Source organism: Rhodamnia argentea, chromosome 5 (genome assembly GCF_020921035.1).
Source record: "Rhodamnia argentea isolate NSW1041297 chromosome 5, ASM2092103v1, whole genome shotgun sequence".
Classification (NCBI taxonomy): domain Eukaryota; kingdom Viridiplantae; phylum Streptophyta; class Magnoliopsida; order Myrtales; family Myrtaceae; genus Rhodamnia; species Rhodamnia argentea.
In genome coordinates, this window is record NC_063154.1 from 22,479,034 (window position 1) to 22,504,397 (window position 25,364).

A 25,364-nucleotide genomic window follows, 5' to 3' on the forward strand; every position below is an offset into this window, starting at 1 on the left:
GATATGAGCCTCTATCTATTTCTCTCCCCTGACAGTTACTCACAAATGCATCTCTTAGAACATCTAGTCATAATTACTGAGTGTTGATGCATAAATTCTATTTTGGTTGATTCAATATGATATTTGAAGCAAGAATATGCACAACACTTGATACTCTGTTGATAGATTTAAGTTGAAAGAAATGATTCTTCAAAGTCTATTTGGCTTTTTGTCAAATGATAAGCAAAAGATGGAACCAAATGTCCAAATAAGAGCATTCATCCTAAAATCACGTTATCATTTCATGTTTGCTAAGCAAGACCCTCATACAGATTTCTCATTGTAAAGAAGTACCCATGTAGAAACTAAGTTCACAATGATATTAATTAATGAATGCAATTTTGAAGGGATTGGAGACCGGTTTCGTGGAACCACCTGGGCGGTCCGGTTCCCGGGTGGATCCATTTTTTTAAATGATATGGGTTTGGCTTCTTGCAGTAGTTAAAGTATTTACAAACAAACACTAAACATAATTAACTGAAATATAATCAATTGATATCAAGTGATGATTAATGCAATGTGGTAAGTATTATATATATAGAGACTTGTTGGTATAATAAAGCAGACTCATTATTATATCAAAGCCAAAATCTAGTATTGAAAAAACCCATTAATATGCATAACTGGTATTTAATGAATAATTATCAAATGGTTTCAAAACGATACGTGAAATGGTAATTAAAAAGGACCGGTATAATTATTATATTAAGTATCTTATTAAATTCCAAATTTAAGTTTAATAAAATAAAATCACACTTTTTCTAACTTTATTGCACCCACGGAAATGCGTACTTTTCTTTTCTGGTAAAATAGGGTTGGCCTTAAATGCATTACTAATTATATAATTAATGATAATCAGATATCATGCTGTACTGTTAATATCTCTCCTCTCGTTCTGGCTCTTCAAACACCCGGAAACAGGAGACGACGTGGCAGGCTTGAAACTTCATACGAAACGGCACGGCCCGACCACAAACGACCGCAACTGCACTGCACCCTCTTTCTAAATCGAAGGCGAGCAGAGCAGCTTCCACTTCTACTTCACTGGCTCACTTCTTCTTCATCTTCCCCAGAAGTCAATATGGTGCTGGCGAGCGTGCAAGGCTTGCTTCAATGGTGTCCTCTTCTCTCTCCTCTCAAATGCGCCGGTAACCCCAAGAGGGAGCGAGCTGTCTTGGCGCGAATCTCCACCGACGATTCCCCTCCTTCCACGCAGGAGAAGAAGTCTCTCCCAGGTCCTCCTTCACCTCCTTTATCTTCAATCGTCCCTTTTATCTCCTTCGCAAATGCAAGTACAAACTTGAGTTGATTGGGGATTTAAGACGTCTAGATGAGCGTCGTTGCTTCTGGGTGTGACCGTAATTTTGCAGCTGCTATCAGTTGTATTCAGGTACAACACATTAACACTTATGGGTTAGTTTTTTTTTTTTTTGGGAATTGGTGATTGCTTTTCTTTTCCCCTTTCTCAGATGCTTATGGGTTGGGTTTTGGTCTTAATCCAGATTGCATTAGTTTTCACTGTTGAAATAGCTATTTGGATAGTGTAGTATTGTCTGAATGGGATTTTGTACTTGAATTTGGGTTCTTTCGATAATGAGAAGTTGTGAATTTGGGTGTCAGGGAAGCCTGAGGCCGATGTTGTCGTCATCGGAAGTGGTATCGCTGGTCTCTGTTGCGCTGGGCTTCTTGCCAGATATAACCAAGACGTGCTCGTTCTAGAGAGCCATGACCAACCGGGAGGTGCTGCCCACGCGTTTGACATTAAGGGTTACAGATTCGACTCCGGTCCTTCTCTGTTCTCTGGCTTCCAAGCTAGAGGTCCTCAGGCGAATCCCCTTGCACAGGTAATCTGATTTCCATCACTCTAAGTTGCCCGATTTTGTTTCTAGCATGAATCAAGTGTTGATCGTTGGTGTTTAAATAGCCGCTTTTCCATGGGTATACTCCTGTATGGTTTCCATCTCGGGATGATATGATAATGTCATTGCTTGTGTTTCAGGTGTTAGATGCATTAGGAGAGTACGTTCCGTGTGCTAACTATGACTCCTGGATGGTGTATATACCAGAAGGTGATTTTTTGTCACGTATTGGTCCAACGGAGTTTTTCAAGGTGGATCCTTCTTATCCCTTTGGTTTAATTCATGTATATTATCATGTTCCATCGGTTTAGCTTTAATGCTTCTATTAATTTATGAATGTTGTATCAGTTTTAAAAGTGATATCTACCCAATCTATCTAATTGAAGGTTGAAGAAAATGGTGATATATCGTGTTCTTCTTAGTATTAAATGGATAAGCTGATAGTCAGACAGCTGAGCTTGAACTAGTTGAAGTCTTATGGTGCTCGTTATACGGATGCTGTTGTGCAAAAAGCTGGTCATCACTTTCGATGGACAATAAGTAGATTAATATAGAGTACTTACTGCCAAAAGGATTTATGACGCGAGGCATCATAGTGCAAATATCAAGAGGAAGAAATGTCTTTACATAGATTTTCCCAGATGAAGCTATGTGTGTCTGACATGAGCTGAACAGGATTAAATTAAACAACAGAAATGGTCGTCATGGCAAAAGACAACTAACAAGCTGTTATGATGAAAGTATTCATTGAGCTGATTACCATGGCTGAGAATGTGAAGATTGCCATTTCCTTTAGGTACATTGAAGAAATGGATGTGCATAATCGCGATGCCTTATGAAGAACCTTCTAGATACTTGTAGTTGTTGACTGAAAATTTTTTGTTGGAGGTAGAGAAGTCTTGCCTGGATTAAACATTACAAATGTTGACAGATCTCCAGTCTGATTTAAGAAGAAGACCGTAGTCCGTAATTTGCCTCCTAGGATGAATTTGGATACTATACAGACTCAGGGAGCATTTGAAAGTGGCAAGCGTATATAACTAATTGACTAATATTCTAAAGAGAGAAAACTGTATTATCCCTTCATATGTTCTTCTGAGAAATAATGTGATATTGTTTGTGTAGATCTTCAGTCAATTTCCCCATATTTGCTATCATTTGAGAGTATGTTTCTGTTCATGCTTTTAAACTAATCTTATTCCAGGACCTCGAGAAGTATGCTAGTCCGAATGCTGTGCAAGAATGGCAAAAGCTCCTGGTATTTACTGTTCCATTCTGTCTCATCTGTAAATAAAAAACAATATTGTTTTGTAGATTCCAACACCAAGAGAAGATTTTGGAATGGCTTATAAGCAAAAGTACCCTTTCTATTGATGTTGACCCACCTACGGACAAATTAAACTAAGTTGGCCACTCCGAGTTTTCCTCTCTTTTACAATTGATCAGTAACATTATGACATAGTTGTTTTATCTGTATAGAATGTGATTGCTTGAATTTGAAGATGTGCATCTCTTTTTGCTCGTTTGCTGCTGCAGTTTCATCTTCTCTTACATAAAATGAATTTGCAGGATGCAGTGCTTCCAATGTCTGCTACTGCAATGGCTCTGCCTCCTCTATCTATTCGTGGTGATTTGGGTGTCCTTTCCACCGCTGCCGCTAGATATGCTCCATCTTTGTTGAAATCTTTCATCCAAATGGGACCTCAGGGTGCTATTGGTGCGACAAAGCTTCTTAGACCATTCTCAGAAATCATCGACTCGTTGGAACTGAAAGATCCTTTTATAAGGAATTGGGTGGACCTTCTTGCCTTTCTTCTTGCGGGGGTGAAATCTAATGGTATACTCTCAGCAGAGATGGTAACTATAATGCTTTTAGATATTGAACTGCTCCTACCATTTGGTCATCATAATCCTTGGAATGTCCATATTCTCTTTCAAGAAGTTATTTGGTTCTACTTGTGCAACTAATTCTGTGTGAATAGGCTATTGCTATTGTAACAGGTTATGAAATGATTGGGCATAGTTCTCTCAAGAGAGTATTTGCTGGTCGTTGTATAGATCTTGGTTGATCGATTTGCGAACTTTAAAACCTAAAACAATGCACCTTGTTGCTCAGTAATTTTAATCTTCTGTCACTTGATATATTTTTAGCAGTCAAGTGGCTGTTATTTATAAATTTAGGAGCTTCATTAATCATTTTTTTTGGTCCAAATTGTTTGTCATTTGAAGGTCTTAAATTGTGCTGTATTATGCAGTGTTGCCAGGTGCTTTTAGATATCGTTCATTACTTGCAGAAACTACCAGTCTACCACCATAGTTACTTCTTTAGAAACAATGGGGCGATCAAATGGTTAAGTTGAATCGTGATATTATCTAGAGAAATTTCCTCCTCTCTATTAGTTATTGCTACTTTCCTTAACAATTTCCGAGTTCTTGCCATTTAAGCTCTTCTATTTGAAGTTGCAAGCTGGCTAGTTGTTTATCAAAAAATTGTTTGGATGGCTGAAGTATGTAGCTAAATTATCTTTTACCTTACATCCACCTTTCTGAGGAGGTGACCCCTTATATCGGCAATATTCAGGTGTACATGTTTGCTGAGTGGTACAAACCTGGTTGCAGTCTTGAGTACCCTCTTCATGGAAGTGGAGCTATTGTTGATGCCCTCATCAGGGGAATGCAAAAATTTGGTGGACGAATTTCTCTCAGGAGTCACGTGGAAAAGATTGTTGTTGAAAATGGCCAAGCCATTGGAGTCCAATTAAGAAGTGGTCAAGTGAGTGGACTTTTCAGGGAATATTCAAGACTTCAAAATTGTTTTAAGTAGATTTTACCGTAAGATCGACACACATTGAAGAACTGCATCTGTGGATATTGCAGTTCGTGCGTGCTAAGAAAGCTGTTGTCAGCAATGCATCTATGTGGGACACTTTAGGTTTATTACCTGAGGACGTTATCCCGAAGTCATATTCAGACAGGGTTAAGAGGACTCCACAGTGTGAATCTTTCATGCATCTTCATCTCGGTTTTGATGCTGAGGTGAGCATTGCAAATATCTTAGGGGCCAGTTTTCTCAGTCCCACTTGCTCCTACTGCTCTCTAATTTTGCAGGATGCAGGATGTCTTTTTTCTCTTTATACTTTCTTAAGCATTGAAAAATAGAGGGAAAGAGGTTCTGGCATATGTGATGTGGCCTCCCTACACTTCATACTTCGTAGGTAACCACATTGCAACATGTTACCAAGTACTTTAATTCTGCATCCTCTTATTTTTAGATATTCCTGCTAATGAAGGCCATATGCAATTTCTTGACAATGCGTAAGTTTCCAATCCAAATCTCTCAAGGGCTTTATTCTACGAGTTTTTGTGGTCATCAGATTTTCTGGGCTTCTTCATGCTAAAGCGCAGGGGAATGCGCGCGCGCACAGACAGAGAAAGAGAGAGAGAAGGAGGTTGGGGGAGGGGCCGGGGGTGGTTGGGGTTGGGTTTGTTGGGGGGGGGGTGGTGGGTGTTGCAGAACTGTATGTTCCTTGCTACCTTAGGATCGTCTAATTATGAGTTTCTTGTCCTGCTTAATGTTTTGCGTCCCTTTTTTAAAGGCCAGTCACATTTTGCAACCACAACTTCTTGTTGTTTCAACATTTAATTCGTCCCTGAAGCTCGTTAGAAAATCTGTTCCTTTCTCAGGGTGTATGTGAGGATTTGGGAATTCATCATATAGTTGTGAATAACTGGGAAAGAGGAGTCGACGCTGATCAGAATGTCGTTCTGTTATCTGTACCAAGCGTACTAAGTCCGGATCTGGCACCGCCGGGGAAACATGTGCTACATGCTTATACTCCTGGTACGGAACCATATGAGCTCTGGGAAGGACTTGACCGCCGCAGCGCTGAGTACAAGAAGATGAAAGTTGAAAGATCAGAGGTATTACTTCTTGGATCTACTCTTCCTGGTTGAGTAACTTTCATGTCTAAAGCAGAAAATAACTTGTTTAAGTCTAAAGTGGAAAAACAATAATTTGTTCATTGATCCACCAGGTTATGTGGAGAGCTGTTGAGCGTGTACTCGGACCAGGATTCAGCAGGGACAAATGCGAGGTGAAGTTGATTGGAACTCCATTGACGCATCAAAGATTTCTTCGAAGAAACCGAGGAACCTACGGCCCAGCCATTCAAGCAGGTAAGGGCTCTTTCCCCGGGCATTCAACTCCTATCCCTCATCTTTTCTGTTGTGGAGATTCTACTTTTCCGGGCATCGGGGTCCCTGCGGTTGCTGCAAGTGGTGCTATTGTGGCCAATACATTAGTTTCCGTGAGTCAACACTCGGAGCTTCTTGACGCTATTGGGATCTAATTGCTCCTGTAAATTTCCTTCAATTTTCCTCATAATTCCCGGTAGATGTCGGGTTTAGATCATAACTAGTCTTTCGTCGAGGTCTCTTAATACGCTCTGTAAATTCTTTTGATTGAACTTGTATTTACAGAGAGAGAGAGAAGGAAGGGAATGTGTATTGTGAACTGCAACTACCAAGACACAGCTTGTGGACTTTGTAATTCTATAACATGACTATTAGATCGGTTTTGGCATACGCTGATTGTGTTTATTGTATAATAAACGTACTTCTCTTCTGTCGGGTAATTACTAATGTAATGAAGACAACGACCTCGGTCGTGTCCCTAGTCACATGATAGAAGACCTGTATTGTTCGTTTATTTAGTCTGATTTATTTTCTAAAGTTTTGTACTTTATTTTTCTAAATTTGAAGCATTGAACTTTCGATTCGATTAATGTGAACCATATGTCGTGGGGTTACTTGGGGTTACTTTTTGAGTACCAAAAAACTTCAATCAATTAATTCTTAAAACAATATTATTTTTTTTTTGCGCAAGGGATCAAATGTTGATTGACCGGACATGTGGACATCGTCCAATGGTCACAGTTATATGCTTGCGTCAAGGATCGAACATTGATCGATCACTCGGTGCATCTAATTTCGTGTGATCCCATTTGATGGTAAACCTCATTGGTTATCTAATCATGTTTCTAATCTTTAGTCCAATTAAATCTTTCTCATCAAATGTCACTAAATAGGCATTCTTCATGTGACGAAATATCTCGATCTTATTGTGTTGACAATTCAGTTTAAAATCTTACGTCCTAACGTTTGAAACGTGAAAGTAATCTAAAAATTGTTTCTCATAATTCTGAAAAACATAGGCAATGAAATTCTAAAGCACCGATTAATTCAAGAAAATTTGGAGAGAGAGAGAATAGGAAGCAGCCAAGTTTCAGAAGCGCCTCGACCTTTCCAACAGTCCTCGTCATGCCCGGGGAGACCCAGATCGTTCTCGAATTCTCCCTCGTTTCCACACTTCTGTCTATATTACACTCTTCGTCCTCCTAGCTGCCCACGCCAAACTCGAAACTGCAAATTCAACACCCGGCTGAAAGAACTGTTATTGAATTAGTGCCCTTCGTTCACTGCAAATTCGAAGGAGAGCAGAGAAAGAACAGAGAAGAACGTCGTTTTGAGTGCTCTATCGAGGTTTTGCTCCGTCGGTTTGCGTAGTCAACCGTAGAAATGGCGTCCTGCGCGGCTCAAATCCACAGTCTGGGTCTAACTCGAACTGGGTCGTCTTCAAGAACCCCCAAGAGACCGAATCGCCGATCAAGTTCGTTGTTTTTTGGAGAGGCTCTCGATTCAAGAAGGCTCTCGTTCTTGAAGCTCAGGGCCAAAGGTCCGAATACAAGGAGGAGGAGCAGTGTGGGACCGGTGAGAGTGGTGAGTGAGAAAGTGGTGGGCATCGATTTGGGGACGACGAACTCGGCGGTGGCGGCGATGGAGGGAGGGAAGCCCACCATTGTGACCAACGCCGAGGGGCAGAGGACCACGCCTTCCGTTGTCGCGTACACGAAGAGCGGTGACCGGCTTGTCGGGCAGATAGCGAAGCGGCAGGCTGTGGTGAACCCGGAAAACACCTTCTTCTCGGTGAAGAGGTTCATCGGGAGGAAGATGTCCGAGGTGGATGAGGAGGCCAAGCAGGTTTCGTATAAGGTGGTAAGGGATGAGAATGGGAATGTCAAGTTCGAGTGCCCTGCTATTGGTAAGCAGTTCGCTGCTGAGGAGATTTCTGCTCAGGTATAGTCTATTCTAGTCTTTTTATTAGTTCTTTTCTTTTAAATAGCTGCAAATTGGAGGATGTATTGTTGATATGGCTGTTAATAATTAGTGTCCAGCCATCAAATAAGAATTGTGTGAAGAAAGATTTAGGGCTTGTGGTTTTGTTGCTGCAGTGTATGGTAATTCAATTATCAATTAGAGGATTGTTGAACGCGGAAACAGGACAGTTGCATTTACTGTGAGGCCAAACTCAAGGCTTGTATGTTCTTCTCGATTCTTGACTGCTGATTCGTGTAATACATTCTCAGTTAAAGTAGAGTTTAGGACATTTTAAATTAGGCCAGTTGGAGTTGTGCTTAGCTGGTGTGAGTCACTTTTTTTGTGGATTGGACAAATTGCACAGCGGTTAGCTTGTTAAGATCTTTAAAAGGGAGAGTTGTCCGCTTAAGAGTACAGGGTAGACTAATGAGTTCCTGGATGCCACAATATTCTTTGTTTTGTCGATGGTCTTGTGTGGTCTTAACTGCTAAATATAATGTATGGCGAAGGTCATTGGCGCTGTTATACACTCAAACTTGTAAGTCACGATCTATGTTTTTTGCGTTGACGTGGTTTGATTGTTGTGATTCTGAAACTGGTTTTTTTTTTGCTTGATGTGCTGACCGATAGTGGGCTTGAGTATACGGTCTAGACACTGAATTGTAACTTCATAACACGTTGCATGTAGGTACTGAGAAAGCTTGTGGATGATGCTTCCAAGTTCCTGAATGACAAAGTAACTAAAGCAGTGGTCACTGTTCCTGCTTACTTCAACGACTCGCAAAGGACTGCAACAAAGGATGCTGGACGTATCGCTGGCTTAGAAGTGCTCCGCATTATTAATGAACCCACTGCTGCATCACTGGCATATGGGTTTGAAAAGAAAAACAATGAGACCATTCTGGTGTTCGACCTTGGCGGTGGAACTTTTGATGTCTCAGGTAGACTAGTAGGAATAAAACATCAGGAATGTCTTTATTCATTCCAACAAGTGGGTGAAACTGCTTTGATTGTTGTTTGCCGTCATTTGCGTCTGTGATTTCATATGAACTTTATGATTCTACTTGCCATGTAGTTCTTGAGGTTGGAGATGGAGTCTTCGAAGTGCTTTCAACATCTGGAGACACACATTTGGGTGGCGATGACTTTGACAAGGTATGAATGAGCTTTCTTGCTATTTTGTTGACTATCACTGATCTCCTTAGACAACTTCCTTTTCGTAAATCATATTAGTCCTGAATATCTACATACATTAATCATGCAGAGAATTGTGGATTGGATAGCCTCAGACTTCAAGAGAGATGAAGGTATAGATCTTTTGAAGGACAAGCAAGCGCTTCAAAGGTTGACTGAGGCTGCTGAGAAAGCTAAAATCGAATTGTCATCTTTAACCCAGACGAACATGAGGTATTACCATGACCGAGAGCAATGCAGATGCAACCCCCAACCCCCCCAGCACACACTCAAATCCCCCCACACTCTCTCTCATTCTTGTCACTGATGATAATCTCTGTTTGTCCAGCTTGCCGTTTATTACTGCAACTGCAGATGGACCGAAGCACATTGAAAAGACACTGACAAGGGTCAAATTTGAGGAGTTGTGTTCGGACTTACTTGACAGGTAGATGATTTGTCTTGTAAGTGGAAAACTGTGTCTTGTTGTAAAGCTTTAATTGATGTTGTTTCTGTATATGGGTTACTCCAGCGGTGCCCAATAGTATTCTTTTCTTTTACCTATTAAAATAAAAGGTATCTGAGAGGAAGAACTGCATGTGGATTTGTTCTCTTGTACCTTGATGGTTCATGGCTTCTATATTTTTTCATATGTAGTTAGGTAATTTTGATTGCAATAAATGCTTGTTATGTCGTTAGTTTTTTTATAGTACTTATGTTTCTTGTGCAGGCTTAAAACACCAGTTGAAACTGCTTTAAGAGATGCTAAGCTCACCTTCAAGGATCTGGATGAGGTTATCCTTGTTGGAGGTTCGACACGTATTCCAGCCGTTCAGGAGCTTGTTCGGAAGACGACTGGGAAGGAACCCAATGTCACTGTCAACCCCGACGAGGTTGTTGCACTTGGAGCTGCTGTTCAGGTTTGTTATATATCTTCAAAGAATTTTGCATATATTCAATAATCAATGTTAGTTCGTACTTACTTTGAACTGAAATTCTTCATGTACTTATTTGATGTCAGGCTGGTGTTTTGGCTGGAGATGTTAGCGACATTGTTCTTTTAGATGTGACACCACTATCTCTTGGTTTGGAGACACTAGGTGGTGTCATGACCAAGATCATTCCAAGGAACACGACTCTCCCGACTTCTAAATCAGAAGTTTTCTCTACTGCGGCTGATGGTCAAACTAGTGTTGAGATTAATGTCCTTCAAGGAGAGAGGGAGTTTGTTAGGGATAATAAATCCCTTGGCAGCTTCCGCCTTGACGGTATCCCGCCAGCACCTCGAGGTGTCCCTCAAATCGAGGTCAAGTTTGATATCGATGCCAACGGAATCCTTTCTGTTACTGCTGTGGATAAAGGAACGGGAAAGCAGCAAGACATTACTATTACTGGTGCCAGCACTTTGCCTAATGATGAGGTATAGTCATTTTCATGAATAGATAAATCAGACATGAAATTGTGTTCTTCTTATTTGGTGGTGTGTAGTTTCATTTTATAAATTATCCGCATGTTCTGGTTGATTGTTGCAGGTGGATAGGATGGTGAAGGAAGCGGAGAAGTTTGCGAAGGCGGACAAAGAGAAGAGGGATGCCATAGACACGAAGAACCAGGCGGACTCCGTGGTGTACCAGACCGAAAAGCAGCTCAAGGAGCTGGGAGATAAGGTCCCCGGCCCTGTGAAAGAGAAGGTTGAGGCCAAATTAAAGGAGCTGAAGGACACGATATCAAGTGGTTCGACCCAAGCCATAAAGGACGCGATGGCTGCACTTAACCAGGAGGTGATGCAGCTCGGTCAGTCCCTGTATAGCCAACCCGGTGCCGCCGGTGCAGGCCCAGCACCAGGCGCCGGAGCCGGGACTTCGGACTCCTCAAGCGAAAAGGGTCTGGATGGAGATGTCATCGATGCAGATTTCACCGATAGCAAGTGAGAGAACAGAGGTTTGGTGCACTGTGGTTTCTTCTTGCTGGTTCTTCGAACTCGAGTAAAATGATCATCGCCCCGTCGGAATTCTACAGTTACTTAAACCTTCGGCTAGGAGAATTGAGTATATATGTGTACAGGAAGATAGAAGATACAAGTTGCTTCTCTTTTGGTTTACTCCCTGACTAACGATCTGTAGAGATTTTGTGCTCATGAAAACATAGTGCAGCTCCAGCTTATAGTGCATTTGCTTCGTGCGAAGGGTGTTTTTATGTTTTAGTTTTTTTGGACTTATGTATATCACATAATATTTTTGCTATTTGTATTTCATAACAAATCTATAGAAAACGTTGCACCTCAATGTGACTCATTTTAGACCAAACATAACAAATTGTATCCAACATTAGCAATTTTTAGTTACTTGGTTGAATCAAATTCGACATAAGCTTTTCTTAAGTCTAGATGTTGACAAATAATATTTATAACAAATTTTTCTAAAAATGTTTTCTGAATTATTACTGATTATAATAGGTCATAGTAAATTGTAGATAATACAGTTGAGGGCGAAAAGTTGCATATAATAAAAGTATAGATCACACAAACGTAGTTATCAATTAAACCCATGCTTTTACAAAGCATAACGAAAGGGCAGACAAAGGTTGAGAACACTCAACGACAACAGACGCAACATGACTGAACCGCCATGTTACGTATATCTATATGTACACTACTCCATGGACCCGACGTTCTAAAAACAGTGGAAGATGTGTAATTTATGCCGCATAGAAGAAAATTAACCTTTTGCCATTTAGCTAACTCTAAAGATCACTAAGGAGAAGTCCAAAGTTCGAATCTGTCAACATATCTAGTCCATCACACCTTCACTCATGATGCTTAAACTAATTATAAGCCACTTAGGAAATATCAACTGCTTAATATCACATCGGTTCTCCGACGTGCGATTTCTCTAACACAACTCATACGTGCATCCTAACACGTTAAATTTATGTGAGAGCTATATATTTCCAACATACGTTTCAGCAGAAATTCTATTTTTTGTTCCTATGTTCCCATTATTTTTCTCATCAAGTCTTTGTAACTTTTAATTTTTTTTTTTCTAGTCAACTACTTCGACTTAAGGAAAATGTTTGACCAAGTCCTAAATAAAATCGGGCCAAATCTAGCTAATGTGACTGTCGAAAGAGGTTAGAGAATGGTTATAAACAATGTGACCAGTTTGCAATGCATTGCGTCTACATTATGGCGGCAACAGGATGCTATCGAACAAACGGTCTTTTTGCAACTTCAAACTCTTTACTTATATTGTTCATCTTGTTTGTTGTGATTGAAAAGAACACCAATTATGTACTAATCAGCTTTCCTTTTTTCATTTCTTTGCACGCACAATCTATCCCTCTTATTTCTTTGCAACGTGCAATTTATTAAGGTCTTGTTTTTGTAAACTTGAGCTAGTTTAGTACTGCAGGCTAGAGTGGGTTCTCCTTAGGAAAGAGTGAACTAAATGTCTTGCGAGATATATATTGTACCTTTCTTTACGTTGCTATAATGTTTATGAAAAATGTACAAGTGACTTTTGAGCATTCAATTGATTTTATGAATATCGGGGGAAAAAAAAACCTGTGTAAGACATACATATTATGTAACTTGGTTGATAATAGTTAGCCCAATATCTTATATCTCTATAGTCTATACTATATATGAAGAGTTAATACCACGAAAAACCTCAATCTGGTATATCTCCGACAAATTTAATTGATTTTTTATCATAAAAATCTCAAACTCGTATAATTGTAATAAATTTACTTGAGAATAATTTTTTGACTACTAAAAATAGTAAATTGATAGATTCGTGATAAATTTACCATTTGTCAGTTTGCGTTAAATAGGGTTAATATCATGAAAAATCTTAAATTAGTACACATGTGACAAATAGAGAGTAAAATTCTAGAATTGATACATCAGTCGATTGTCACATGTCATATAATTCAATAATTTGACAATATAATTTTGAATTTATCATAGGTGTACTAGTTTTGGATTTTTTATGGTCAAAAAATTATTTTGAAATAAATTTATCACATGTATACTAATTTGGGCTTTTATTAACCCATGCGTGGAAGGAGGATTTTGGGAGGACATATGTCACTCCCTCCCTTCTTTCCTCTTCTTTTCTCTTTTCCCATTTCTATTTTGCTAAACAACTCTTCCATGTGTCGCCCTCCCCCCTTCTATTTATTTCTATTATACTATATAATTATCTTTCTAAATCTTTTTGAGTTTTAAAGTACCAATCATGTTCCTTGCAACTTTTTGCACTTTATGAGTTAATGTCATACTTTATTGAAGCTACAGTGTAACATTAGATTTAGTCTACTTGTGTTTAACTCATCACGATTTAATATATTTACCTTTTTTGAAAATATATTTGGATTTTTTTTTGTTTCCTCATTAATTTTTTTTTTTTGGTCGTGATTCTCTTTTTCTCATCTTAATAGTTATGATCATATCCTACCTGGAAAAATATGCTTCAGTTTTTATCCATACACTTACCGAATTATGATAAGGTAACATGGTCTTTTCTCTTAAATATTATTCTATATCCCGAAAATTAATCGCTAGTTAGATATTAAGGGCATGTATGGCAACAATTCTAATCTTCTGATTTTGCTCATTGAAACAAAAAAAGATAAGAAACCCGTTTGGTAACGCAAATGATTCTAATTGTCAAATTCACTACTTCTGCTCTCGAGAATAATTTTGGAGCAAAGATAAAGAATAAAAAAAAAGTTGGATTTTTTGTTCTAAAATCACTTTTGACAAACAATGAGAGAATTATAAAAAAAAATCTTAAATTTGTTTTAATTTTGTTAATTTAGTCTATTTGGCAGGCGGTGCTAGCATGAGGCCCACTGGAGCTGACATGGAAAATTTTTAGTAATAATTTAATATTCTTTATTCTTAATCTATTCTTTTTAAATAATTTTTTTGTATCATGCTAATTCAGTCCATTTGGCCGGCTGATGCTGACATGGTGCCACCGACATTAACGTCCCAAAATTTTAATATTTTTAATTTTAAATAATAATTTTTTTTTATTTTAGTTAATTTTTATTTTTAAATTATTTTTTCTATCTTGTGCCAATTTACTTCATTTGGCCAGCTAGCGCCGATGTGACAAATTTTCAATAACATTTCAAAATTTTTTATTTTAAATTATTTTTATCCTTTAATAATATTTTTCTATATTTTTTATTTTTAATTATTTTTTGTCTTGTGCCGATTCAATCCTTAGAAGAGGTCGTAAGCCCTTAAAAAAATTTAAAATTTAATTTAAATTAATAAAATATTATTAAATTTTATCACATGACCGTCGGCCAACTTAATGGATTAAATTTGCACAATTGTAGAAGGTTTATGACTCAATTAGTAAAAAAAAAATATTAGGAATGAATTGACATAATTGCAATAGACTTATGGCTTTATTGTAATTTTTTCGAGAAGTAGCACCAAAATTTAAGTGCAAATTGCCTATTGAGCTTATATTCTTTCTTAAGGATCTTGCATATGTCTTCATGCTCTACGAAATAAATAGCCTAATTATGAGCTATGCATCATATGTACTCATTTTATTAGTGATATAGGTTGACTTTATAATGACAATAAACGTACTTATTTGACTTAAAAGAAAAAAAAAATTGAGAAGAGAAATTGTCCCCAAGAATAGGAATATTATGCAATTTCCAAACACATTAGTGTTCCGGAAATAAAAATTTTGTGCAATTACCAAATGCATTTTGATTCTCTAAAACTCATTCGGGGACTAGAATAAAAAAAATCAATTCTAATTTTTAGAATTAATATTTTGTATCAGAATCGTTACCAAATACACCCTAGGCGTGCCTCAACTTGTTGAATGAATCAGGGACCAAATCCGTCCCTGCGAACTTGCCTGGAGCGAAAGACTGGTTTGGGCCAATTCCCAAGATAAATCGGCTGGGTTACTAACCTTTAAATTTGATTTAGATGTATTGAAAACAAAGGACCGAACAAGAAAAGTGATGAAAGTAAGGGGATTGAAAGTAGAACTTTTCCTACTTTTTGTGAGGGAAGTGCATTGTGGCTTTCATATTCATTTTGAGTAATGAACTTTTCTTGCTTTTTGGTATATAAAAGCAGACTGCAAGAGAATGCAAATAAAGAACCTTGCTTCTACCTTATTGCCTTGTAGGAGCTGTCTCTACTCAGCTTTCAATTCCTGAAGACAATGTTCAGGAGTAACCCCAACATTCCATTCAAAGATAGGGATAGTAGATTTTAGAGTTTAATTTGCATTCTCTTTGCTTTTATATACCAAACCCCCCCAAAAAAAAAAAAAAGTATAGACACAGAGATTTCTCTGGTCAAAATGAGGCCACACATCTGTGAGATGATTTAGCTGGGCCATTAAAACCAAGCCAAGCCTTTCATCAACTACTAGGTCCCGTTGGCGAGAAAACCATGAAAAGGTCTCAGCAGAAACTAAAAGTGCACATAGTTTGAAAGGCTGGATCTTGAATTCATGTACAAATGCAGAAGAGTGATGATTCATAGTTTTCTGTACAGTATTTTCAGTCATGCCAAATGCAAATGCGGTAGTCCCGATCGCGTCGTCAATTCGGCAGGTCCCCTTTATAGTAGGATCCGTCCCAGTAGGCCCTCCTCGGACTAGGTGGAAGACTATCTGCCCGCTCGAACCTTGCGCTTGCGTAACCCGCACACTCGTCGTAGTAGCCGCAGTTGTTGTGACCTCCGCCGCTGGCCCCGTGATGCCTATGTGACCCGTGATGCGGGTTCAATCCCTGCCTCAGATAGCTCCTACCAATCTCGGCCCTCCCCATCGACAAAGCCGGCTGGAGCCGCTCACTCCCGATCCCTTTGTGGGGGTCTTGAGGCGGTCTCGTAGTGTGGTAGCAGCCGGGATGGGGTTGCTTGTGGTAGTTCGGGTAGTGATAATGGTGGTGCTGGTGAACGCATTGGCGGTTGCCGAGGCTGTTGTTCGGCGGGGCATTGTTCCCGAGGCTGCACAGGCTAGGTGAGCTGTGCACCCTGCTCATCGGGAGCCGCCTCCCGTGGTGTTGTCCGTTAAACGTGATAGTCTCGTGGGCCGTGCCGCCGTCGATCGAGCGGCAGCTGTCTGGGGACGGTGATTTCGGCGAGGAGCAGGCGGAGGATATGCTGAACGTGGTGCGGTTCCCGTGAAGTGGGGTGATCTTCACATTGGGCACCGTCCGGAAGATGCCATTGATGGCGTCGATGTAGCGCTGCTCCTGCGCTTGCGGCTCCACGAAAGCCGTCTGGCTTTCGATCACAGTCGGATTGGCGGGGAAGAGGAAGGCGCGGAGCCTCGGGTTTCCGCTGCTCTCGTGACGGTCGTACTCATCGAGCATGTGCTTGAGATCTTCGTCCGATCTCACCGACACGAGCGCGTCGAGATCCTCGGATGCTACCTGATACTTGAGGACCATGTCCGCATCGATCTGGGTAGTCGTCAGCTTCTTCATTAAATCTGCTACGACAAAACAGCAAAACATGCTCAGAGTTCCATATGACGTGAACAAATCCAACGTTAAATCGTCACAGAGAAAAGCGAAAAAGGCACCGGAGAAGGTAGCGTCGCGAGAGATGGAGATAACGCGGGTCTCGCCGCCCACGTACTTGAGATGTCCGTCGGCGGGTCTCGGCAGAATCTTCCCGCCGTGGCTGCACAAAAACTTGACCTTGTTGGTCGGCGACGACACATCGCCACCCTCCGCCTCCCACCTTCATCTCCCATACCCTTCAATGTTCCTGATTTTTTGAAGTCTATTCAAATTTGACGAGACAAGAACAGAAAACAAGGCGATGGGTAATCAACCAAGTTCCAGCAAAATCAGTTTCTAATCTTTGTTTCTTTTCTATGTTAATTAATTTTTACGGGAGAAATGCTGAAAATGGGGAGGGTGATTATCGGATGACCACAGATTTTTTGATCGTTAATTCGTTTCCTAATCCGCGAATTCTTCGCTAAATATCCGTTTTTGGGGATTTACTCATCAGTTACCACAAAACCGATTCTTCTCGACCCTTCGAATATCCACCCTATCCTCAACATAATATCTAAACAAACAACGGCCCAGAATAATCGTTTTTTTTTTAAGGGGGCTAAAGCTTGAAAAAAAAAAGATGGAATTATATAGCTTGGTAAAATTAAATAAGGTAATTTAGATAATTAGATATATCCACAAGATGATCCACTTGTGTAAATGCCTAATAAGTTTCCATTGTTATGCGACACACACCAGATGTGCTAAGATAGGTTTAGAACCCATATTTAATGGTGTGAGTCATAAATGAGTTGCCTTATGTTTTAAGTAAAACGTTAAATGGATCATAAATGAATTAGTCAATAAGTTAATGGGTCATAAATAGATTAGTTATTGAATAAGTTCAAATGAGTCATAAATAAGTCATTTTTTTTTAATTCTTTTGATTTTTTTTATTTTTCATAATTTTTTTATTTTTTACTAAATCGGGCGAGGGTGGCCGGCCATCGCCGGTCGTAGGTGGTCGCTTGTCATCGGCCGATTGGCGGTTGCCGGTTGGCCATTGTCGGCCACCGGTCATCGCTGCCCACCGATTGCTAGACGTAGAAAAAAAAAAAAAGAAAGGAAACAAGAACAAAGAAAGAAAATAAAACAATCGGAATCATTCTAAAAAATAACTAAAATTGCCCACAATGTTTTAGCTATAAATATATATATTTGCGAAATTCTGTAAGAAACAAAATTTTTTAAACTGAATTTAATATTGAAGTGTGTCGGGTTAGGTATGAGTCGCTATATTTGTATTGCATGAAAATGGATCAATATGGATAGCATCATTTTCAATCCGACCCATCCATTTGACGGCTTTATTAAACACCAATCTTCTAGCAGTTGCAGAGCTAGAAAATTTGTTTTTGTATCTTTGTATATAACAAAGAAAATCCAAGAATACTTTTAAGATTCAAACTTATGTTAGTAAATCACATGAAAGTAAAGGTGGCAAAAAATTTTAAAATATAAGTCGGAATGAGTCCTAACAAAGCAAAACCCAAATAACAAGTAGGGAATGCCAAGAACGAATTCAGGTCCTTCACGGCTCTCCTCAATGAATGCAGAGCCTCCCTGCTCATAATCGAAATCAAACGACAAGTATTTCAAAGATAGTACGTGGAATTTGGAGGCAATCTTGAGTTTTCCCATAATGAGTATATATTAAAATAATTCTGCGGTTGTTTGGTATAAAAAATCGTTTTTCATTTGAAAATAAAAACAACTCTAGAAACGCGTTACGATTATGTGGTAAAAATAATTTCAAGTAAATACGGGGAAAACCGATTTCACTTTTGTAAAGAGAAAGCGAGGGGAGAGGCGATGGCTTAGTAACAAGACGGAGTCGCCAATTCTTTAGAGGCAGAAATATAAGCAAAGAGTAGAGCCAATTTGGGTTGGACACCAATTGGATCAAGTATTGGTAACTAAATTCATATTGCATAAAAAATGGGCCAATATGAAATAATCTAGGTCGGATCATTTTCAACCCGATCCAAATCCATTCCTGGCAGACCTACATGGAAGTACAAGTGCATTATTAAGATGATTCGCAATTCTGTGATGTTAAGGTGGATGGCTTGCTTGCATAAAGTGGTAGATATTTCATTGTCTTTAATTCAACATTCCATGCTTCGTGATTGGTCGACCGAATGGATGACGTGACTCTCTGCCGATCTGAAAGATCAAGGCCTTCTTGGTATGCAAATGGACATAGATTTAATATATGCATGTCCAATCATTGCTTTTATGACTTGGTTAATAATCTTGATCTGTCTGCAAAGCACTGTTTCCAAGTCACATTTTTCAAATGTTGTTACTCTGTGGAAACACTGTTGCAGTTGAATTGGGATTATCAGATCTCCCAAAGGGCATTGCACACCATGAATTGATCTTCTGAAACTTCTAAAGAGCTAAAAAATCACAAGCAAAAAGCTGTAGATTTCCTTCTAAATTACGCTAAACAAGCGCCGGTTTCCCGCTCATTAACATAACCCACAAGACGCAACGCACAATCACCGGAGGTTGGATCCGCGAATAATATGCCGAGATGGGGCTTAAAGAAAGAGTTCCCAGAAGATACATACAAGAGAGAATGGGAGTACCAGTTTAGGGCAACCAAAAATTATATTTCATGGGGAGGCCAACAAATGCCTTCTCTTGGACAGGGTAAAGGAGATGGTTGGGCAATGTGGGTGGGGTGGAACTCTCCAGGCATTAATACTGTGTAATCTGAAGCATTGGATGTTGTCATCTGCAAGTAGAAGTTGAAAAGAATCACAGAAGAAGATCAGAAGAAGAACATTGGAGGGTCATTTTTTCAGTTTAATGAAATGGTAAGACAAGCAAGAAAGCAAACAAGAGTGCATTAACCATTAAGCTTGACATGACAGAGTCCAAAAGACATGTCCTTTTTTAGATGTCTTGTATGAATCCTAGTAGCAGTCGAACTTTTGTATCTTGCAAACAATCAAACTAGCCCTCTCCATCACATTGACTGCACAAATATAGTGTATCATTCTTGAAAATTAACTGAAGGAGTATGGCAGCATTTGAAGAACCTATGTTAACTAGTGACGCGCCACAACAGAACAGCTTAGGACAATGCTACATGAATGAATAAGACAGACTTACCATGGGCTGGTCTTGGTTCACAAGCTTCTGAAGTTGTCCGGCTTCCGGTGAAACCTCGCCCACATGATGTTCTTCAGATGATGAAGACGGAGAGGGAGTTGTCGGTCTGAATAGATGCTCGAAGATGGCCATGATGAGAAACATCGCTACCAGAATGGCTGTGGCCACGAAGCCAAAAGAGATTGCGTTGATGGATGCTCCGAGGCTCTTCCACGGAGCTTCGGTGTCGAGTTCCGCTGGCGGTGAAGTGCTAGAGTGGGGGCCATCGTACACATTCCAGGGTGTCGATCTTTCCGGGACGAATCCATTCATTGCCGACAGGTTTTCTTTTCCTTTTTCTTCTTATATGAGTCTTCTTCAGAAAGTCATGTCTCTGTGCAACTTAGGCGTTGATGATCAAGAAACGGAACACACCGGACAACATCTAAATGACCAAAGTGGATACTTGTTAAAACTGCAAGGCTTAAGGGAATTGATAACCGTATAACTTACATTCAGGTGAAGTACACGATCTAGACATTAGCAATAAAAATTGCCAGGGCCTATGTGGGGATTCATAAGCTCAACATCAAACTCATTTTCAAACTAAATTGCTTACTGAAAACTCGATCATCAGCTAGGAGTTAACATCTGCTATCTTTCACCTCTACTTCTGAAAAACACTAAACCATGACATTCGATTATGATTCAGAGACAAGAGAAATCCGAACAAAGCAAAAATGAACAACCTAATCTGGAATTACAGGACAGAGTCTTGCACATTGCTCATGCTATAATCTCAAAAACTTCCATTTTGAGAACAGAATCGAATTCTGCGACTTCTATCACCTCTGATTCTGAAAAATACTGACCACGACGAGTGATTACATCTGAGAGGAAACCAATCCCAAAGGTAAACTGAACAAACTAATCTGAATTTATAAGACAACTACTGCACAGTAGTCCTGAACTGCTGAAAAATCACAGACCCAGCAACAGAAGCAAACAATAAGAGTGGACATGATCAGCTAACCTCATCTCTGTGAAAGCTCTTGGGCCTTGGAGTTTCTTTTCTCAGAAGAATCAGAAGAAGAAGAAGAAGAAGAAGAAGAGGAGGAGGAGGAGGAGGAGGAGGAATTGTTTGTCATTTCATGTCAGGGAAAAAGAGAACAACATAAATAAAACAAAAGAGGGCCAAACACAACTATGGCTGCATTTATCAGGGAATGCAGACTCAGCCCATGTAGCTTTACACCACACACAAAATGTAAAGACAAAGTCTCATTATAATCCCCAGCGAGGCACTTTCCCTCTTTTTATGTTTTTGATGTCAATGATAATTTTAAAATTATTTTTATACCCCAGCTCATGAACCACTTTACCTTTTCTTCTTCTTTCTTCTTCCTTCTTTTTTTCCTTATTTTGTTTATTGGGCCGAGGACCTTCTTGTCTGAAAATCCTTAAACACGAATGATCCTACATTTGATTTAATACACATTCCCTTTACTAAAGACAGTTTAATTAGTACATTATTGGGTCAACTAAACTATCACTTCATAGCATTCAGACCACATGATCCCCACCAGTTCTCAAACCGAAATGACAATGGAGCAAAAGCTGTGTGATCCCTATGACTAGTTAAGGTCATCACCTCAGTTAGAGTTCAACAATGATTTTGCGGACAAATTACTAATTATGTAGTTACAGCAACAACAAAGTATGATTAATGTATCATTAGGAATAAATGGTTGGTTTGTATGATGGTGAATAAACATAGCTACAGTACATTATGAGCTGAAATGAATCATCATCATCATCACCATTCTGTGAAACTTACTTATTATAATCTTCTTTTGGATTGTAGGGCTGGTTAGGACCATTAATGGCTATCGAATCCAAATCCAGCATAATCACTAGGGTATAATCATAAGATATGTGGCAGAATCAAACGTTGCCCACTTATCTACTCCCCATCCACTGCATAAAAAAAAAAAAGAGAGGAGAAGATAGAAAGGAAAAGGCTAAAATGGTCAAATAACATTCAGCTTCAAGCTAAACTAAAGATCTTAAAGGCTGTTTGTAATGTAGGCAAACATGTGTTTAATTAAGGGTGAATTTAGTGGCATTAATATATTTGTTAGTGAATAGGCCTCTATAAGAAGACACAGCCACAGGCATTAACTCATAATCTAGTATAGTAAATTACAAATTTACAGATTTACTCATCTATTTATTTTGGTTGCTATTCTCGGGGGGAGAGAGACAGAGAATCAATGTTTGGTACTTTTTATTTCTTTCTCTTTTTTCCAGCTATGCACTATCAGAAATGATATGATTAGTGGCAAGAAAGAAATTGGGCACGTGAAAAAAGACATTATAAAAGGAGGTGGATAGGTGAGGTTGTGTACGGTCGCACATTTATTTGCCTTTTCCTTTTAGTTTCTTTCGCACAATTATTGTCCAATTTTTTGTTCTTGTCTGAGACTAGGAAAAGGCTCATTGCTCAAGGAATTAATTATTTCAAGGAAATATCACGTACATCAATCCTCATCAAGTGATGTGTTTGTCGTTATCGAATTTGGCCAAGACAAGGTGACGGCAAGATTGGGGGTTGTTTTGCCATACGTGTCACAAATGGATTATTTGGCTTTGGATTAAGGATGGATGGTCCTAGGTTATGACATTATTCGACTCTTCTACGATTTTCTGGTTGACCTAATATTCATTTACTTAAAATTTCGAGTATATTTAGGTTTGAGTAGGCATGCTTAAGTCCTAAAATATTCAAAAGCTTAGGGCGCGCATGGCAACACGAGTAGAATTTTTGCTCTAGAAATATTTTTGGAGCAAAATTCTTTTGGTAAGGTAAATTCTGAATGACAGATCATTGTGTTATTTTGCAAAATAAAATTAACTTTTGCAATAGAATAAGGGCAAAAGGGCATCATAAGTGCAAAAACTTATGTACGATACTCACTTTAATGCCCAAATTTTTTTTCGGATCACTTAGGTATCAACTTTTTTTAATAAAACGATAAATAAGTGCTAACTTCGATATGCTAGGCCGAAAATTCTATGTGGCCTTTTTTTTTATTTTTTTTGAAGCTGATGGGGCTCACCTGAGTTAGTAATAGCTCCTTTATCCCAATTTTGAAACCGAGAACCGGCCCCGTTTATTCTAGAACCTATTATGGAACCAACCCTGTTTTTCAATCCAATTCCGGGATTTACTGGAAAACCTGTTTTTTTTTTTTTTTTTTTTTCGATTTATTTTTTCCATCTAAATAACACCAAAGTAAAAGGTGAACAATAAAACTCATTATCCGCCAAAAGCAACAATCCCTGATATGAGCAATAAAAATGACAATCCACCAAAAGCAATAATCCAAAATATAATAATAGAAGTTACAATCCATCAAAAGCAATAATGATCCCAAAAAAAAAAAAAAAAAAAAAAATTCTTCCTATCGCACTACCCCAAATCCGCAATAATTTTTGTCTTACAAGTCAAAAGACTCGAAGCTCACTTTGAAACTTGCAAGATTGGCAAGGTTGGGAAAAGAAGCTAAATAGGAATTTTTTTTTTTTTTAAATAGTAGCTAAAGCCGATTCTAAAATGGATCCGTGTGGGTCTTCACTTAGAATCGGGAACCAAACCGGTTTCAACCGGTTCCCAAAAATTGGAACCGATTCTCTGATCGGTTTGAGCAGGAATCGATTCCGCTCGTGTGGTCCGATCCGGGTTTCGGTAACGTTACACATCTCTAATCAGCAATAAAAAAGCTAAGAGTTCAAAAAATATTAAGAAATAATTATTTAGATTTAAAAAATAAAATAAATAAAAAATAAGCAAAATTTAAGCTAAAAATTAAAAAAAGAAAGGGTTGCATAGGCGGGGAGGGCTTTGCCAAACCTCATCCACTAGGCAAGTATCGGCAACCCTCGCTAGCGATGGTGGGCCGGTAAGCCCTCGCCGCCTATCCAAGTCCTTTCTCTTTTTTTTAAAAAAAAAAATTAGCATATTTTTAAGGTTAGAAGTCCTTTTGGCATGGATTTTTTTTAAAGTTTGTCACCTCATATTAATAATTTAATTATAAATGCCACGTAATTAGTTTGGCCAAAACTTCTCCAATAAAAAATTTTTAGCAATAAAGTAAGAGTCATACACAAGTTTTAGCACTTTTAGTGTCTTCTTGCCGAAATATTAGCATAACCAAATCTCTTTACTTAGAACTCTCTGGTTGCATAGGAAACAAGACAAATCTCCACGTCTTGTTTGGGTTCTAAATGATCCCCAATTATGAGGAAAAATTGTCCAAAAAGTCCTAAACCTATTGCACTTATGTCCAGTTCAATCCTAAACCTTTCAATAGTGTCAATTTAGTCATAAACTTTTTAACAACTTGTCAATTCAGTCATAAACTTTGTAATTATGCCAATTTGATCCTAAACATTTTAATGACTTGCCAAACTAGTCATTCACAAATTACCAATTTAGTCATTCATGCCAATTTCTCAAATAATAGGCTTGCGATTAAAATGGCAAATTTTCAAAAGATTTAGAACTAAATTGACAAAATTTCAAAAGATTTAGGACTAAATTGGCATAATTACATGGTTTAGAATTAAATTGGCAAGTTGTCAAAAGGTTTAGAACTGAATTGACATAATTGAAAGGTTTAGAATTTAATTAGCATAAATGCAATATGTTTAGGACTTTTTTGGTAATTTCCCCCAAATTATGACTAGTGGTGACTCCTAGTAACACTTAGGTCAAAGAAACTTTGAAAAGAAAAGGCTAAACGTCACTTGAGGTATGAACTTAGGAGGGTTCGAGTCTTTGATAGGCCATACCTCTAAATCTTTGTGGAAGGAAAAGACCCCCCCGGGAGGATCGCGACAAGTAATGCTTGCTAAATAAAGAATTAGTTAATTTTACATGATGTTAATGGATAATTAACTCACTGTTGTCTTGTCTATCGCTAAGCAACAAAATTAAGTTGCAAAATTGCTTGTATAATTTTAGATTTGTGGCTAAGCAAAGAACTTCGCCAGACTTATCATCTCTATTGATACCTTCGAGTTGTCACACCATGCTCTCTCCTGTATCTTCCAACAAAAGCACTCTTCTTATGCATTGACGCTTTCAGTTAAAGCACTCTTCGTATGTATTGAGGCTTGTGACTAGGGGGTCCATCCCACAACTCAATAAGTATGGATAACGAAACATACATTTCTGCTGAAATATTGAAAAATTTACCATAGCCAAGTGCATTAACGACAGATTTCAATAGAAGAGTCTATAATGAATTTAGCTTTCCTCAAAGTTGTAATCGGATGCCTATAGACAAAATTACATTGGAGCATCTAGAAAAATTGAGATACCTTGGATACATAGTGTTTTACGGGCATAATGTTTTAATATTATGTTTATGAACGTTACGAAGAGGTTTTTTCATCATGTATATA

General features: G+C 38.6%; 4 protein-coding genes across 10 annotated transcripts; 2 read left to right on the forward strand and 2 right to left on the reverse strand.

The window, feature by feature from the left end:
* Positions 1–949: 949 nt before the first annotated feature.
* LOC115732680 (prolycopene isomerase, chloroplastic) lies at positions 950–6,469 on the forward strand. 2 transcript variants are annotated; one of them, XM_048278643.1, is made up of 10 exons: positions 950–992; positions 1,045–1,274; positions 1,660–1,883; positions 2,039–2,149; positions 3,103–3,156; positions 3,468–3,755; positions 4,480–4,671; positions 4,776–4,934; positions 5,583–5,819; positions 5,933–6,469. In XM_048278643.1, the coding sequence occupies exons 2-10, from the start codon at positions 1,121–1,123 to the stop codon at positions 6,245–6,247; spliced, it is 1,734 nt and encodes a 577-aa protein (XP_048134600.1). In that variant the 5' UTR covers positions 950–992; positions 1,045–1,120; the 3' UTR covers positions 6,248–6,469. The 2 variants fall into 2 exon arrangements, with proteins under 2 accessions (XP_048134600.1, XP_048134599.1); XM_048278642.1 differs by having other exon boundaries at positions 982–1,274.
* Positions 6,470–7,116: 647 nt separating this feature from the next.
* On the forward strand, positions 7,117–18,657 carry LOC115730298 (heat shock 70 kDa protein 6, chloroplastic-like). 3 transcript variants are annotated; one of them, XR_007198336.1, is made up of 11 exons: positions 7,117–7,343; positions 7,380–8,033; positions 8,743–8,995; positions 9,130–9,209; positions 9,319–9,461; positions 9,577–9,675; positions 9,958–10,147; positions 10,249–10,647; positions 10,760–11,049; positions 11,080–11,346; positions 18,645–18,657. XR_007198336.1 is itself a non-coding variant. In XM_048278641.1 (9 exons), the coding sequence occupies exons 2-9, from the start codon at positions 7,476–7,478 to the stop codon at positions 11,156–11,158; spliced, it is 2,121 nt and encodes a 706-aa protein (XP_048134598.1). In that variant the 5' UTR covers positions 7,119–7,343; positions 7,380–7,475; the 3' UTR covers positions 11,159–11,347. The 3 variants fall into 3 exon arrangements, 1 of the variants encoding a protein (XP_048134598.1); XR_007198335.1 differs by having other exon boundaries at positions 7,119–7,343; positions 10,760–11,346; XM_048278641.1 differs by lacking the exon at positions 18,645–18,657 and having other exon boundaries at positions 7,119–7,343; positions 10,760–11,347.
* On the reverse strand, positions 15,745–17,148 carry LOC115730297. Its single transcript, XM_030660930.2, has 2 exons — positions 16,811–17,148; positions 15,745–16,717 (listed from the first exon to the last, which is right to left on the reverse strand). Exon 2 carries the CDS (start codon positions 16,710–16,712, stop codon positions 15,822–15,824), a length of 891 nt encoding a protein of 296 aa, XP_030516790.2. The 5' UTR covers positions 16,713–16,717; positions 16,811–17,148; the 3' UTR covers positions 15,745–15,821.
* A 352-nt stretch (positions 18,658–19,009) lies between the features above and the next one.
* Positions 19,010–21,153, reverse strand: LOC115730303. Of its 4 annotated transcripts, none has more exons than XM_048278645.1 (4): positions 20,929–21,153; positions 20,515–20,568; positions 19,917–20,319; positions 19,010–19,536 (listed from the first exon to the last, which is right to left on the reverse strand). In XM_048278645.1, the coding sequence occupies exons 3-4, from the start codon at positions 20,226–20,228 to the stop codon at positions 19,408–19,410; spliced, it is 441 nt and encodes a 146-aa protein (XP_048134602.1). In that variant the 5' UTR covers positions 20,229–20,319; positions 20,515–20,568; positions 20,929–21,153; the 3' UTR covers positions 19,010–19,407. The 4 variants fall into 4 exon arrangements, with proteins under 4 accessions (XP_048134602.1, XP_030516801.1, XP_030516800.1 ...); XM_030660941.2 differs by having other exon boundaries at positions 19,917–20,340; XM_030660940.2 differs by lacking the exon at positions 20,515–20,568 and having other exon boundaries at positions 19,917–20,340; positions 20,929–21,152.
* Between the last annotated feature and the right edge of the window lie 4,211 nt (positions 21,154–25,364).

Excerpts from the sequence above, each read along its gene's own strand:
- LOC115730297 (XM_030660930.2), bottom strand. The coding sequence starts at position 16,712 with ATGAAGAAGCTGACGACTACCCAGATCGATGCGGACATGGTCCTCAAG.
- LOC115732680 (XM_048278643.1), top strand. The coding sequence starts at position 1,121 with ATGGTGCTGGCGAGCGTGCAAGGCTTGCTTCAATGGTGTCCTCTTCTC. Across the intron at positions 1,884-2,038 it reads AGGCGAATCCCCTTGCACAG|GTGTTAGATGCATTAGGAGA; the intron begins GTAATCTGATTT and ends CTTGTGTTTCAG. Across the intron at positions 2,150-3,102 it reads GTCCAACGGAGTTTTTCAAG|GACCTCGAGAAGTATGCTAG; the intron begins GTGGATCCTTCT and ends ATCTTATTCCAG.
- LOC115730298 (XM_048278641.1), top strand. The coding sequence starts at position 7,476 with ATGGCGTCCTGCGCGGCTCAAATCCACAGTCTGGGTCTAACTCGAACT. Across the intron at positions 8,996-9,129 it reads TGGAACTTTTGATGTCTCAG|TTCTTGAGGTTGGAGATGGA; the intron begins GTAGACTAGTAG and ends CTTGCCATGTAG. Across the intron at positions 9,676-9,957 it reads TGTTCGGACTTACTTGACAG|GCTTAAAACACCAGTTGAAA; the intron begins GTAGATGATTTG and ends TTTCTTGTGCAG.
- LOC115730303 (XM_048278645.1), bottom strand. The coding sequence starts at position 20,228 with ATGAATGGATTCGTCCCGGAAAGATCGACACCCTGGAATGTGTACGAT. Across the intron at positions 19,537-19,916 it reads TGAACCAAGACCAGCCCATG|ATGACAACATCCAATGCTTC; the intron begins GTAAGTCTGTCT and ends TTCTACTTGCAG.